This window comes from Paroedura picta, chromosome 7, assembly GCF_049243985.1.
Source record: "Paroedura picta isolate Pp20150507F chromosome 7, Ppicta_v3.0, whole genome shotgun sequence".
In the NCBI taxonomy this organism is placed as follows: Eukaryota; Metazoa; Chordata; class Lepidosauria; order Squamata; family Gekkonidae; genus Paroedura; species Paroedura picta.
This window is the reverse complement of record NC_135375.1, coordinates 102020834-102035352: the sequence shown is the minus strand read 5'-3', so window position 1 is coordinate 102035352 and position 14519 is coordinate 102020834. Positions and strand designations below refer to the sequence as shown.

At 48.6% G+C, this 14519-nt stretch overlaps 1 protein-coding gene across 1 annotated transcript; it reads left to right on the top strand.

Annotated features, from left to right (window-relative positions):
• Positions 1-5865: 5865 nt before the first annotated feature.
• Positions 5866-14302, top strand: LAG3 (lymphocyte activating 3). Its single transcript, XM_077346447.1, has 8 exons — positions 5866-6002; positions 6472-6592; positions 7137-7363; positions 8957-9214; positions 9392-9673; positions 9977-10255; positions 10528-10646; positions 13715-14302. The coding sequence occupies exons 1-8, from the start codon at positions 5927-5929 to the stop codon at positions 13823-13825; spliced, it is 1473 nt and encodes a 490-aa protein (XP_077202562.1). The 5' UTR covers positions 5866-5926; the 3' UTR covers positions 13826-14302.
• The last annotated feature ends 217 nt before the right edge of the window (positions 14303-14519 follow it).

The following is a 14519-nucleotide window of genomic DNA, read 5'->3' as shown; positions in this document are numbered from 1 at the left end:
TATATTGCTGTGGTCCAGAGTAGCGGTCCCCAACCTTCTTGTAGTTGGGGAACGCCTCCGAGGGTGGGAGAGAGCCGGCGGCCCAGCCGCCGCACATAAATGCGCATGCGCAGTTGCCACACATGCACGTTTTCGCCACTAGGTGGCGCTAATGCGCATGCGCAGAGCTGCCGTGCGTGCGCGTTTTTGCCAGCAGGGGCACAAATACGCATGCGCAGCAGCTCCGCGTGTGCGCTTTTGTGTCGCTGCCGTGCCGGCGGCCGCGCCTGCCTCTTTCCCCCCCTCTCGCTGCGGGGGGGGGGAGGCAGGCGCGGCCGCTGGCAGCCCAGTACCATGGCCTTCGCAACCCGGGACCGGGGGTTGAGGACCCCTGGTCCAGAGCACAGGGGACCAAGGAACGGAGTACATAAGCAACTTTTAAAGAATGCAGCGGATTAATCTGCCTTCAAAGGGATTTGTTTGGGCTGATCCAGTTTAGAATCTACAGATGAAAGCAGCTGCCTTCACCTATAGCAGCCTTTGTCAACTTTTTAACCTTTGTGAACCCCCTGAGACATTCTTCAGGGTTCGAAAAACCCCAGAAGTGGCGCAATTGTGCAGAATATGATTGGGAAGCACAGCTGTGTTTATGTCCACCCAGGAAACCTCCCCTTCCCACCAGGCCCATCACTGGCCATCTTTTTTGGGAGGGGGCAGGTCTATCTGGCCATATGTGGTCATATCGCCTGATAAACAATTAACAAATTTATATATGAGTGATTGATTGATTGATTGATTCCCAGCCATTAAGGAAGCTGTCAAGAAACCCCAGGGTTTCACAAAACTGTGGTTGAGAAAGCCTGACCGACATGCTGGTGAGATATAAATCGGATGTCCTGGTAGATCCCCAAATGAAACTGTCTGCTTAACAGGCGACTGCAGGGGGGGAAAGGAAAACACCAGGAACAGCATGAGGAAAGAGATAGAAAATAAAACAGGCAGAATTATATGTGCCTTTGCATAGATCAGGGGTAGTCAAACTGCAGCCCTCCAGATGTCCATGGACTACAATTCCCAGGAGCCCCTGCCAGCGAATGCTGGCAGGGGCTCCTGGGAATTGTAGTCCAAGGACATCTGGAGGGCTGCAGTTTGACTACCCCTGGCATAGATCCATTGACATGTTTCTCAAACTGCAGGCCTGAGACTCCTGTGGATTTGCAAGGACATTCCAACCCCTGGAGAGACCACCAGTCCTAATACAGACACCAAAGATATTTTGGGTGTAAAAGGGAATGGGATTTCACTCTGTTTCCCAATGCAAACTGTTTCCCCAGAGATGGACCTCGAGAAAGCTCCCTGCCTTCTCTCTGATTTGTTTTAAGAAGGAGACAAGGATCTTCTCTGTTCTCCTGAACTTTCCTCCTCTCCCCAAGTGCTAGAACTTGAGAGCTGTAGATTGAACTTGAAACTGATGAGTTGTAGATTTAGGATGGACAAAAGGAAATACTGTTTTATAACAGGGGTAATTAAAATGTGAAATTTGCTGCCAGAGGATGTAATGACAGCCATGGGCATAGATGGCTTTAAAAGGAGAACAGATAGATTCATGGAGTATAGTGGCTACTAACCATGGTGATTAAAGAGAACCTCCATGTTTTCTGAATCCCAGTATCAGGAGGCAATCTTGGGGGAAGGCCTCAACCTCTCTGCCCCGTTGTTGGTCCTCCAGAGAAACTGTGTGAGGCAGGATGGTGGCCTAGATGGACCACTGGTCTGATCCAGCAGGGCTCTTCTGATGTTCTTCTGTCCTGTTCTTTGACCTCTGGAGGAACTGGGTGGCCACTATGTGAGGCAGGATGGTGACCTAGATGGACCACTGGTCTGATCCAGCAGGGCTCTTCTGATGTTCTTCTGTCCTATTCTTTGACCTCCGGAGGAACTGACTGGCCACTGTGTGAGGCAGGATGCTGGACTAGATGGACCACTGGTCTGATCCAGCTGGCTCTTCTGATGTTCTTACGAAAACATAACTTGTCTGCACACGCTTGGGCATGTCAGCAGTAGAAGAATAGTAGAAGAGCAGAGACCTTTGGGCCAGGGTGGGGATGGGTGGGTCTGTGAGTATTTTCCATACAAAATGGGGACCTTCAAGATGCCACTGTTTGAGAACAGCTGATCAATAGTAGCCTGTCTGTTTGCCAGGGCTTTGCAGGGTCGATGAATTGCACGCGTCTTTTTCTGGGTGTGTGGGAGGTTTGAGGTTTGTTACTGAATCTGGTTGTTCCATTGTAATGTTTTAGTTATTACTGTAAGCTGCCTTGCACCAAGTGGAAAGATAGGGTATAAATATTTTAATGAATATATAAATGGTGCAAACCCATTTGGAATACGTTGTACAGTTCCTTCCAGTTGATGCTTGTTGCCAGCTTGGTGTGGTGGTTAAGAGCAGTGGCCTCTAATCTGGAGAACCGAGTTTGATTCCCCACTCCTCCTCCACAGGTAGCCATCTGGGTGACCTTGGGCCAGTCACAGTTCTCTCAGGATTGTTCTCACACAGCAGTTTCCTGAGAGCTCTCTGAGCCCCACCTACCTCACAGGGTGTCTGCAGTGAGGAGAGGAAGGGAAGGTGATTGTAATCCTCATTGAGACACGTGAGGCCTGCTGAGTGACTTTGAGCAAGTCACAGTTCTCTCAGGGTTGTTCTCACATTGCAGTTCTCTGAGAGCTCTCTGAGCCTCGCCTACCTCACAGGGTATTTATTGTGGGGAGAGGCAGGACAGGTGATTGTAAACCACTTTGAGATTCCTTTGGGTAGGAAAAAGCAGAGTATAAAAACCAACTCTTCTTCTTAAAAGAGATGTTGTCAAGTGGGAATATCTGAATGACCAGGGCAGTCTTAATGACCAAGGGATTGGACTGCCTTCTCAGAGGAAAAAGGAAGAGTTAGTTACCTGTCAGGTTTTCTAAAAGAAGAATGAAGGTGGAGAGTCTCCACTGGAGACATAACACATGTGTATAAATTAATACATGTGGTAAATGGTTGCTATTTGCATTCCCTAATGTATTGCATGTGTGTTCAGGATTAGACCAATGAGTGAGACCTATTTTGAGGTTGAAATGCATTAGGTTGCATGATGCATATTATGTGATTTCAATTATTAGCCTATGGGCTTTGTGTATGTTTTGAAATTCTTAACTTTGTAAATTGTGCACAATACATGTTAAAATCATTTGATTATTTCATTCTTGTGGACACCTAACCTTTAGGGCCCTAACGATTTGTTGGTTAGCTTTGTTGCTTTTTAAAAAAAAAAACACTACCCCCTTTTTGGATTTCTTTTGATGACAGGTATTGAACCCAGGACCTTCTGCATGCAAAGCAGTAGCTCTTCCATGGAGCCACAGTGGCACCCCAGTATTAGCCTTGCCAGTCTTCTCTGAGGTTAGAGCCATGTTCTCAGCTTCAATGTCTGCCTCTCATGCACTTTTCTTAAAAGGCAAGGAGGTCTCCTAGCATGCTGTGGCCACATCCCTGACACAGTTTTATCCAGTACTTGCTGTTTACATTAGCATAATGAACATTTCTACACCCAGATGCAAGTTATTACAAGACTCAAAACAATGGAATTCCCAGGACTCAACAGGGATATTGGTTTCTTATCTCACTACATAGGCTAATCTAATTCTGTCTTCTTTAAAATCCCCTCTTCATTTTATGTAATTAGGGACAATAGGACTGCAATGTTATGTTATCAAGAATTATGTAATGTAACTTTAAGAATCTATTTCTGGTCGTAGGACAGGAGACTGAGCTCAGCACAGCTTGTCACTGGTGGGGATGCTTCCATGCTTGGGTGGAGACGGATGGGGCTAGCAACAGGTCTCTTTTAGTGACTTCTTATCACAACTCGGAAAGCATCTGCCATTGATCACTAACCTTAACATTTTTATTCCCCCTGTGTGTTTGTGAAAGGCAATTGAACTGTTATTCTAGCAAGATATTATTCTGCATATTGGTGGAATATCTTTATGATGCTGTTTACTCATTTCGTGCTAATTTACTCTGTCCTTATGTCTGCACTCCGATGATCCCTATTTCATTGTTTGAGGAAGTGTGAGTGCACACGAAAGCTCACACCTTGAATAAAACATTGTTGGTCTTAGAGGTGCCATTGGGCTCAAATGTTGTTCATACCACCGTAGCTATCCAATTTCACTTGCAACAAAAAGAAGCAATGACGCACCGTGTGTCTTTCATACAATGAAGCGGCTCACTGTTGATCCGTCTCTGGAGATGTCTCAGTTGTTCTTCTGTTCCTTCTCCTAAGTGGATCCTCTGAGCACATTTAGGATTGTAGTTAGAATGGTATTCCAGACCAAAGAGAATTGGATTCAGATCTCTGCTTAGCCATGAAGCTTGTCTGCGTAGTGAGGTTGCCCCGTTCAAATCTGAAAATTCCTGGAAATTTGAGGGAGGATTCTGGGGAGAAGGGAAGGGATTTCAGGGGGATATAATGCCATAGAGTTAGGGATGCCAATCCCCAGGTGGGACCTGGGGATCCCCCGTTTTTACAGCTCATCTCCAGACTAAAGAGATCAGTTCCCCTGGAGGAAATGGCTGCTTTAGGAGGCCAGGAACCCTCCCCATCCGAAATCCCACCCATTCCTGGATCCCCCCCCCCAAAGTCTCCAGGGATTTCCCAACCCAGAGCTGACCACCCTAGTTCCCCTGGGCCCATTCCGCACAGGAAAATCCAGCTGCCAAAGCACATTGAAAGTGCATTATCCTATGTGTGCAAAATGGGCCCTGGAGAAAAGGGCTGCTTTGGAGGGTGGACTCCATAACATTATAGTCCACTGAGGTCCCTTCCAACCCACTCCTGGCTCCACCTCCAAAGTCTCCAGGTAAATCCCAACCCATAGCTGGTAACCCTAGTTTCCCTGGAGAAAATGGCTGCTGGGGAGGAGGCAAGGGACTTCAGTGGGATATAATGCCATGGAGTTAGGGATGCCAATATCCAGGTGAGACCTGGGGTTCCCCCATTTTTACAGCTCATCTCTAAAGAGATCAATTCTCCTGGAGAAAATGGCTACTTTGGAGGGGGGACTCCATAGCATTATACTCCAGTGTGCTCCTTCCCTGCCCCAACTCCCACCCACTTCCAACACCACCTCCAAATTCTCCAGGTGATTCCCAACCCAGAGCTGGCAACCCTCCACAGAGTCCACTCTTCAAAGCAGACATACCCCCCCCTCACACACACCCCCTGTAGGAGCCCAGCACTGTAGTCTGGAAACCAAAGATCATCAGACTCCGCCTGGAGGTTGGCAACCACAGTCTCAGCCTGACCTGCCTCACAAGATTATTGTGAAGAATGAAGGAGGAAGACCAAGGTGCGCCTCTCTGAGCAAAGAGCATCGAAGAAAGAAAGATGCCAGCAAAGCTGCTTTGGCGTTATTCAAGCAGCTACGGCGCACCTGTCAAAATGCCTCTGTGTTGTGAATATTCTTTGTCTCCTTAAATCGTCAACAAGGTGTTTTGAAAAGATGAAGGGAGATGAAATTGCCATAAAAGGGAGAAGAAAGGAAGGAAGATCAAAGCTGAACACCAGGGGGCCTTCCGGAGAGGTGAGCTCCTGAGCACGTTTTTCCACTGTTCGCTGAAACCGTGAAGAAAAACAACTAACTGTTTGGGAATGGACAGAATGAGACAGTTTCCACCGCGAGGTGTGAGGCCACTCTCAGTCTCGGTCTGCTTACACATGCCTCAGTCCGGGCTGACTTCTCGGCTGTGACGTCCCTCGCCACAGCCCTGTCAGGAAACCGACAGCCCCCCGCCATAAAAGCGTGACCCAGCCAGGCCTTTGATCAGAGATCTTCCTCCTCTGCTTTCCTGCCTCTTGACAGCCCTCGGGCCCCTTTTGAACCCTCCCTGCAGAGGAGGACGATGCCTTTTGATGCCCCCGCTGCCACTCTGGTCCTCCTTTCCTGCTTCGTTGCCCTCCATCTCCCGATGACCGATGGTAAGGAACGGGGATGACATGCGGCCAAGGATATGAGAAAACGCAGGCAGGTGTTGGCTTCCCTTGGCATCTGCAGTTCATTTTGCCAGCGTCAAAGTGGGACAAACTGGGAGACTTGGGGGAGGGAGGCCGGAGAAGGAAAAGTTTTGGGGAGGGACCTTAGTGGGTTATAATGCTGTACATCCACCCTGCAAAGCAGCCGTTTCCCCTGGGGGAATTGATGCCTGTCGTTTGGAAATCAGTCGTGAGTTCAGGAGATCTCCAGGCCACACCTGGAGGCTGGCAAGCCCCTTTTTGGAGCCGTTCCCAGTCGCGTATGGCAACTGTCCGAACCTGATCCCACCATTATACCTCATTCCCACCTAGAGAGGCTAGATTGTTGACATGCAAAGCCTTTCCCACTTACCTTATCCTTCCTGTGTTTGGACTGATGGTCCTGCGGCAGCTAGAAATGTGTCTTCCGATGCAGGAGAAGAGCAGAGGGTGTGGGCCGAAGAAGGAGGCCGGACGGTCCTTCCCTGTTACCTGGAGAACAGTTCAGGAGAGGTGTCCAAGAGATTGTCGGTGCGATGGGAACGGCAGGGGAGCAGGTAAGAGGAGGGGCCGTTCTTATCTCAGGTGGATCTTTCTTAATATTTTCCTTCCTGTGCCCAATCATTTATCCCATCCAGCTGGACAGCACCGGGCCAACTTCTCTTCTAACCCCTCAGAGAGCCAGTGTGGCATGGCAGTTAAGAGCAGCAGACTCTGGAGAAATTGGTTTGATTCCCCACTCCTCTTCCACATGCAGCCGGCTGGGTGACCTTGGGCCAGTCACAGTTTTCTTGGATCTATTCTCTCGGAGCTCTCTCAACCCCGCCTACCTCACAAGGTGTCTGCTGTAGGGAGAGGAAGGGAAAGGTGTTTGTAAGCTACTTTGGGACTCCTTTGGGCTGTGAAAATCAGGGTATAGAAAATCAGCTCTCCTTCTCCTTCTCCTTCTCCTTCTCCTTCTCCTTCTCCTTCTTGTCCTTCTTCACAGAGCAGTTCTCCTAGAGCTCTCTCAACCCTCTTCCTTCTTTTCTTTCACCTCCTCCTTCCCTAGTTTGTGCCCCCACCCCCAGACTAACACACACTCTGTCTTGTCACCTCCAGTTCCCCCCAGGTGCATCACATGGTGCTCCAGGTGACCCCCAGCGGTCTCAAAATACGGGCCCATTCCATGATCTCCCGAGCATCTGTGCGGGACCAGGACTTTCTCCATGGGAACTTCTCCCTTCAGATCCAGCCCACAACAAACAGCGACATGGGGAGATACACGGCACGGGTGAAATACGGCAGCAAGGTGCACTACTGTGAACTGAAACTCCACGTGGCATCTGGTAAGTGGGTTTGATGCTTGCGAGGGATCTGTCCTAGGGATCGAGGCCCTCTGGGGAGCTCCCTGGGGAATCTGGAGCAAGGTTTGGTAGCCAGCTAGGCTTCAAAAAGTAGCTCCTTGGGGAATGTTAACACTGAATGCTTTGAAATGACCTTCTCCTGGACCTGTTCACACATTGGATAATATACTTTCCATGCTTTTCAGAAGCAGATTTTCCTGTTCTGCACAGGAAAATCCAGCCGCAAAAGAACATTAAAAGGGTATTATCCAAAGTGTTTTGAATGAGCTAAGGATAGTCCCAGAAGCTAGATCTCGTCAGTGCTTGGAAGCTAAGGAAGGTCAGCCCTGGTTCATATTTGGATGGGAGGCTACCATGGAAGTCCAGGGTTTGTCTCTGACTTTGGAAATCCTAAGTCAAGTGTGCCCAAACTGTGGCGCTCCAGATGTCCATGGGGCTCATGAGAATTGTAGTCCATGGACATCTGGAGCAGCACAGTTTGGCCAACCTGGGTGGCGTCACTTTAAGCTGGATGTAACTTCTGCCTCTTTCCATCGCCAAGTATTGGCAGAGGAGCAATAACCTTTCCCCAGGTAACAGAAGTGGTGGCATCATCTGAGATGTTGGGAGGGCACCATGAGTTAGCCAAGCTTACCTTAGCAGAGCATCAATTCCCGGTTTGGTATTCAGTTTGGGAGACATGGTCCTTCGTTCCAGTCGTTTCCAAAAGGAACGGGCGGTCGTGCTGGAGAGAGGATAAAGCCTGAGGCCAGGAAATGCGAGGAGATTTGGGGGTGGAGATTGGAGATGTTACCTTGGCTGCTCTTTTTCCTCCAGGGTAACTGATCTCTGTTGTTTGGTTGTCGTCCCAGGAGAATTCCAGGCTGTACCTGGAGGTTGTTGTGTAAACCTGACTCTGAAACTATAGTGGAGAATGCTTCCAAAAGTGCAAAAGTATCATAAAGACAATTGTAATAACGAAACAATACTGTAAATTTGTGTATAATAGTACAACAATTCAACAAGTGTGATACAAAAAATAATTCAGGCACCAATTCAAGCAAGTGGCTTCGACAGTGAACCTAGCAGAACGAATAATATCACCCAGTTCCTTCCTTGGATCATAGAGTAGTCTATGTGCAGCTTAAAAAAGCACCTTTGATAATCAATTCACATTTTAGAGAATTTCTCTAAGTCAATTTGTCATTTATTCCCTTGAGGAACTTGATAATATTATTAGTTCTACTGTCAAATCCACCTTGTGAACTGGGGGACTACCAGATCCTCGTTTGGACTTCACTTGGAACTCACCTGTTGAACTGGTGCCTGAATCATTTCTTGTATCACACTTGTTGAATGGTTGTACCATCATATACAAATGTACAGTATTGTTTGGTTAATACGATTCTTTCTATGATACTTTATAAATGACTATTTTGCACTTTTGGAAGCATTCTTGACTACAGTTTCAGAGTCACAATTACGCAGCTCCCCTTTCCCCCCTGGTATTTTCCATTTACGGTGTAGTTTTTGTCTGTTGCACCTGGAGGTTGGCAAGTCTAGTAAGATACTTAATTTGCTTTTTTTCTCCCCCAGTAACCGCAAACCCACCTGGTCAATTGGTTGAATCTGAGCCCGTTAACCTAACCTGCAACTCCACATTTCCTGAAAAACCCATCAAGATACGTTGGTTCCACGCTGGTCAACCCATCAACACATACGGTCGTTTCCAGATGGCGGACCAGTCTCTGTTTATCTCCAGATCAATGGGTAGCGATTCCGGGCCCTGGGTCTGTGAACTCACCTACGCAGGGGGCGAGAGAGTATCTGTCACACGCCACCTTCAAGTCTTGGGTAAGACCTTGGTCTCCACCACAAGAGTGAATTGTTTCATTTGAAGCTACGAGGCTCTGATTCTCTCTCAGTTCCATCTTCTCTGAATGAGCCAACAGACCCCTTCACCTCCAGTCTGAGGGTTTCTTGGATCCACGTTGACTCTGTCTAATATCCTCTTTCTGTTCTCACACGCAGGATTTGCTGGGCCAACCTTTCCTGTGGTCTACGTCGAAGCAGGTTCTGATGCTCACCTGCCCTGCACACTGAATGACAACCCCGTGGGCTCTGACAACTCAAAGGTTGCCATCCGTTGGAGCCACGTGACAGGAGACGGCCTGAAGGCCAACTTGCACCAAGATAACAATAGGACCTTACATCTCCCTGCTGTAGGACCTGGTAGTGCGGGCCAGTATCTCTGTGAGGCCACCATCCACGGCACCACCATCTCCAAGAATGTCACTCTGGTAGTAATGACAGGTGAGAAGGACATCTGACGAATGAGAAGCGTTTTCTCAGAGAGGATTTAGGGAACCCCTAGTGGCCAACTACAAGGGGCCCTGAAACCGGAGAAGAGCCCCTAAAAGGGCCGTGACCCAAAAAGATTGAATGGCTGATAGAAGTCATCAGTTCACTAAATGGCAGGTGATACACCAGCTAAACGTTGGCCAAGGTGGTATCAGGTGTGTGGAAATCAGGGACCAAAATGATATGCAGGGGAAGGATGTAAGTTTGCAGAGAAATTAACCTCTTGAATAATTACTTTTCTCTCCCCCCTCCCAGTCTATCCAAACATTGAGGGGCCAGTTCTGGAGGGATCTCACTTGCTGCTCACCTGCAGTCTAAGCCACCCCCCAGGAAAGGTGCATGTTCAATGGAAGTGGGTGGGTTCAAGCCCTGCCTATAGATCGGAGGCGGCCTCCGGGAGTTCCGAGCGCTTGAGCTTTGGCTGGGTCCGGGAGTTCTTCAAGGTGTCACCTGAGGACGCTGGGATCTGGGAATGCAGCATCCACGGTGCAGAAGGGGTGCTGGGATCGGTGCAGTATCGCCTGGAAATTGCAGGTAACTCTTTCCGGCTCCCTTTACCCAGAAATGTGATGCAAGCCTCATTGTCCAATCAGGACAGGGGTCCCCAAACTTTTTGAGGCACATTTATTTATGTATTATTATATTTCTATACCGCCCTCCCTTTCGGCTCAGGGCGGTATACATTGTAACGATCATAAAGCAATACAGAGTGCAATAAACATCTTGATTCAAATATAAACAAGCTTCATGCCTTTCTGATGTGCTTATTCCCCTGCCTGCAATCTAATGGCAGCCTTGTTTTACAGGTGCCCAAGTTGCTAGTCCACAGCAAAACGTGATGCCGGGGATGACAACTTATGGACTGATGACCTTCCTCTTTGTCCTGGTGGCCTTCATCGCAGCTCTGACCCTCGTGAGGCGACGGGTGAGTTCCTAGGCCATCTTGTTCCTTGGCTGGTTGGCCGCGTGGTTCATTTTCTTCCTGCAACCAGCTGGGGGTCAGTCAGCCTAATAGAATGTGGGCAACAGTCCAAGGAGGAAAGGAAATTCTGGCTGCCATCTTGCCTAGCCAGGCTGGGATTGAATTGGCTGAAATCGCTTGAAGTCTCATCTCTGCTGTCTCCACGAGGTAAAACATGTAGGGAATTTTTTGAGACTTAAACCGAGAGCCAGCTTGGAGCAGTGGTTAAGCAGGGCAGCCGGGTTTGGGTGGAGAGCCGGGTTTGATTCCTGACTCCTCCTGCATGTGCAGCCAGCTGAGTGACCTTGGGCCATCCACAGTTCTCACAGAGCTCTCTCAGCCTCCCCTACTTCACAGCTTGTCTGTTGCAGGGAGAAGAAGGATAGATGATTGTTAGTCACTTGGAGACTCCTTCAGAAAGTAAAATGTGGATACAAAAAACAGCTCTTTCCTCTCCTCCTCCTCCTAAAATATTTTTACCTATTAACTTAGAAAACAAAATCTGCTCAAGTTCCTCGGCCCCAAAGATATCAGATTGGCCTCAACTAGGGCCAGGGCCTTTTCAGCCTTGGTGGAACATTTTCCCTGACAAAATCAAGGCCTTGCGGGACCTTGGACAGTTCAGTGGGGCTAGAAGACAGAGCTGTCCCACCAGTCCTGCAGCTAGAGGCCTAAAAAGAGTGCTGAAATCCTGGCCCTGCTGTTCAAAACACCAGCCAAATATGGTTCAACTGTTTGAAATAATGTTGTTACCCTCCATGAGTCTAAGGGAAGGGTGGGCTAGAAATAAAATGATTGCTATTATTATGCACCACTGGCCTTGTGTTTTTTATGACCCCACACGGGGCAAAACTATGGCCCTAGCAACGTATGGCATAGGCATGTGCTTTAGCAGAAATGGGGTTATGGATCCGAGTCAGGGTGTGGGGTGAAATAACTTTTCCCTCATCCCCTGCATTCTCCTCCCCTGTGTCTTTGGGTGCTTGCTGTGGTTGTCCCTAGGGTTGCCTGCTCCAAAATCTGGAGATTTTGAGGATTGAGCTTGTGGAGGGCAGGGTTGGGGAAGGAGAGGGGAGGGGAGGGGCAAATATAAGGTCATTCAGTCCACTCACCAGTGCAACTGTATCCTCTAGAGGAACTGCTCTTGATCACCCGGAGATTAATTGAACAGAGCTGGAGTCCAGGGGCATCTTTTCCCCCTTTAAGACCCACAAAGTTGTCTTTGAGATGTCAACTTTTGTGCACATGTGCGTCTGTATCGGACAGAGTGTGCCTGAGCAGGAAAGCTTAGACCTTGAACAAGACTCTGCTGCTCTTCAAGGTGCCACCGGACTGCAGCTTTGTTCTGCCGCTTCAGACCGACACAGCGACCCACCTGAATATATTGCAGATGGCAATTTCAGAGCATTCCAGTTGCTCTCAAAAGGTGATGTCTGTCTCCACTGTAACAAAACAAGTGAGCCAAGTGCCCCTGCAGGTCGAGTGTTCTGCTCAGGCATAAAGGCCGGATAAGAGGGCACTGGTTATGATTCCTTTATGGATAGCCACCTGTTACCCGAATTTGCCTTGTTCCATTAAGGTCAGTCTTGTTTTCTTGGATCAGCAGCAGCTCTCTCAGAACTCAGGCAGAGCTCTTCTCCATCACCTGCTGCCTGCTCCGTAACTGGAGATGACAGGGCTTGAACCGGGGACCTTCTGCACGCCAACCAGATAATCTTCCCCTAAACCACACACCCCTCCCTGAAAGTCTACACATCTCATAGTCCTTTTATATGACGTGAACAGCCACAAGGCAGCTTGCTGAGAGAGGCGGTATGCAAATATAAATAAATAAATAACTTTTTAAAAAAATCATATATATTTTTTCCATTGGAGAGTTTGCAGCTGTTTGAAAGTTCCCTGCTTGTGGGGGTACATAATATCCATTCTACCTCTGGCCAAACATGGCAGGATGGGATATGGAGAAGGGTAGCCAACAGGGAAAAGCATTTGCAGCAGTGATGTATGGGTGCAGCCATGGTTAAATCGAAGAAAGGAACGTCTACATGAGAAATGGTTCACAAAATCATTTGGCAACCTCATAGTGGCCAACACTTGTGCTACGTCTTGTGCAAGCAGAAATTTGAGAAGGGATGCCTTTGAGTTGGCACAGCCCTAAGCTGGAAAACCCAGGCATGGCCGATCCCATCAGATCTCAGAAGCTAAGCAAGGCTGACTCTGGCTCGTATTTGGATGGGAGACCTCCAAGGATTTGGCTGGTAGTTCCTCCAAGGAACACTAGGGGTCACAACGCAGAGGCAGGAAAATGGCAAAATACCTCTGAATGTCCTTGGGTCTCCTGCCTGCCTACACTACACACTCTGGACGCTTAATCATAGTGCTGTAGCAGCAACCTCTCTGGGGCAGAGTCTGCACTTTCTTTCTTTATTCTATTGTCAATCCTGTTGAATTCAGATCGCTTTGAACTTGGGTCTTCCTCTCCCCCTCCTCCCCATTGAAACAGGAAAGTCTTCTGCACGTGGTTAGGGAGGCTCAGAAGGTGGGGGGGCTCTTTCTTTTCTTGAAGCCTCTTTCTTTTCTTGAAGGGGGGGGAGAAGCCAAGCAGGGAGCCTCTTTCTTTTCTTGGAGGGGAGGGGGAGAGGATTGAAAAAGGTAGAGGAGGGAGGAAAAATCCAGGACCGACAGAAGTTGAGAGAAGTTAGGAGCTTCTCCTTTAAGGCTAGCGTGTCACATGACCAGGTGTAGCCTATCAGAGGTTCTCTACCAGGAGCTTTCTTTATTCAGGATTAACAGCAGTCTCAGATATGGCACAATAAAGGTAGAGTCACTCTGGATCAATCCTTCTTGCTGCAGAAAGAAAATTAAAATCGCCCAAAATCCACTGAAATCGAATTCTGTGTAGAGGGCAGGGACTGAATCAATCCGGGGTTGGAATAAAAGCTCCGTGCAGTTTACACCTGGGACTTCCACTCCTGCAAGGAGCGCAGAGCAGAAAGGACGTCATTCCAGTTCCTCTCTATGTTTTCTTTCAGACGTACTCACGAAACTTCCCAGCACTGGACAGACTGACGGCTGCTGCCCTCCCCCGAAAAGAGGTCAAGGATACGGTCCACGAAGAGAAGGTCCTGCAGATAGAACTGTGATGATAACGAAGATGGAAGGACACATCCCTGAACACTGCAAATGGTGGCCAGATGGGCCCTTGGAAGCACAGACTTAGAGGGGTGTGGCAAGGGACTGGTTGGCCTGGAGGGGTCTCAAAGGGCATCTTTCCCCCCACGAATCCTGAAATGGTGTGCAGGGTCTTATCTGGAGATGGAAAACGGGCACGGAAGAAAGCTAAGAAAGCTTCTGCCTTCAAGCTGGACTCCCTGGAGAGACTGAGGAGAGACTGAGGTGGCTGTTTGGAATGAAACAAGGGGATTTGGGGGTTTGCTTGTCATGGGCCACATGCGCTTTAGAGAAGGGAGGCAGGAATATCGATAAGGGCTTGAGGATTCGGAAGTGTCACAGCTCTAGACACTGTCCCTCCGACTCCTTTCCCACTCGTTCTGCTCGCCTGGTAAGTTTAAGAATAATGCTGTATCTATTGAAATACTTTTTATTAAAACAAAGAAACACCTGAAGCTTTTCAGCAGGTTTCCTCCGATTATTGATGTGGAAACACATCTTATGCCATGCTTGGGGAGGGGGGGAAGCAACGGAAATCACTACGGAGAGCAGACAGAGCGGGTGCCTGGCTTCCCACTGCCTGGGTCAGAGTGTCATTTCAACCAGGGTTGCCAGCTCTGGGTTGGGGAATTCCTGGAGACTTTGGGGATGAAGCCAGGAATGGGC

Excerpts from the sequence above, each read along its gene's own strand:
- LAG3 (XM_077346447.1), top strand. The coding sequence starts at position 5,927 with ATGCCTTTTGATGCCCCCGCTGCCACTCTGGTCCTCCTTTCCTGCTTC. Across the intron at positions 6,003-6,471 it reads CCATCTCCCGATGACCGATG|GAGAAGAGCAGAGGGTGTGG; the intron begins GTAAGGAACGGG and ends CTTCCGATGCAG. Across the intron at positions 7,364-8,956 it reads GAAACTCCACGTGGCATCTG|TAACCGCAAACCCACCTGGT; the intron begins GTAAGTGGGTTT and ends TTTCTCCCCCAG.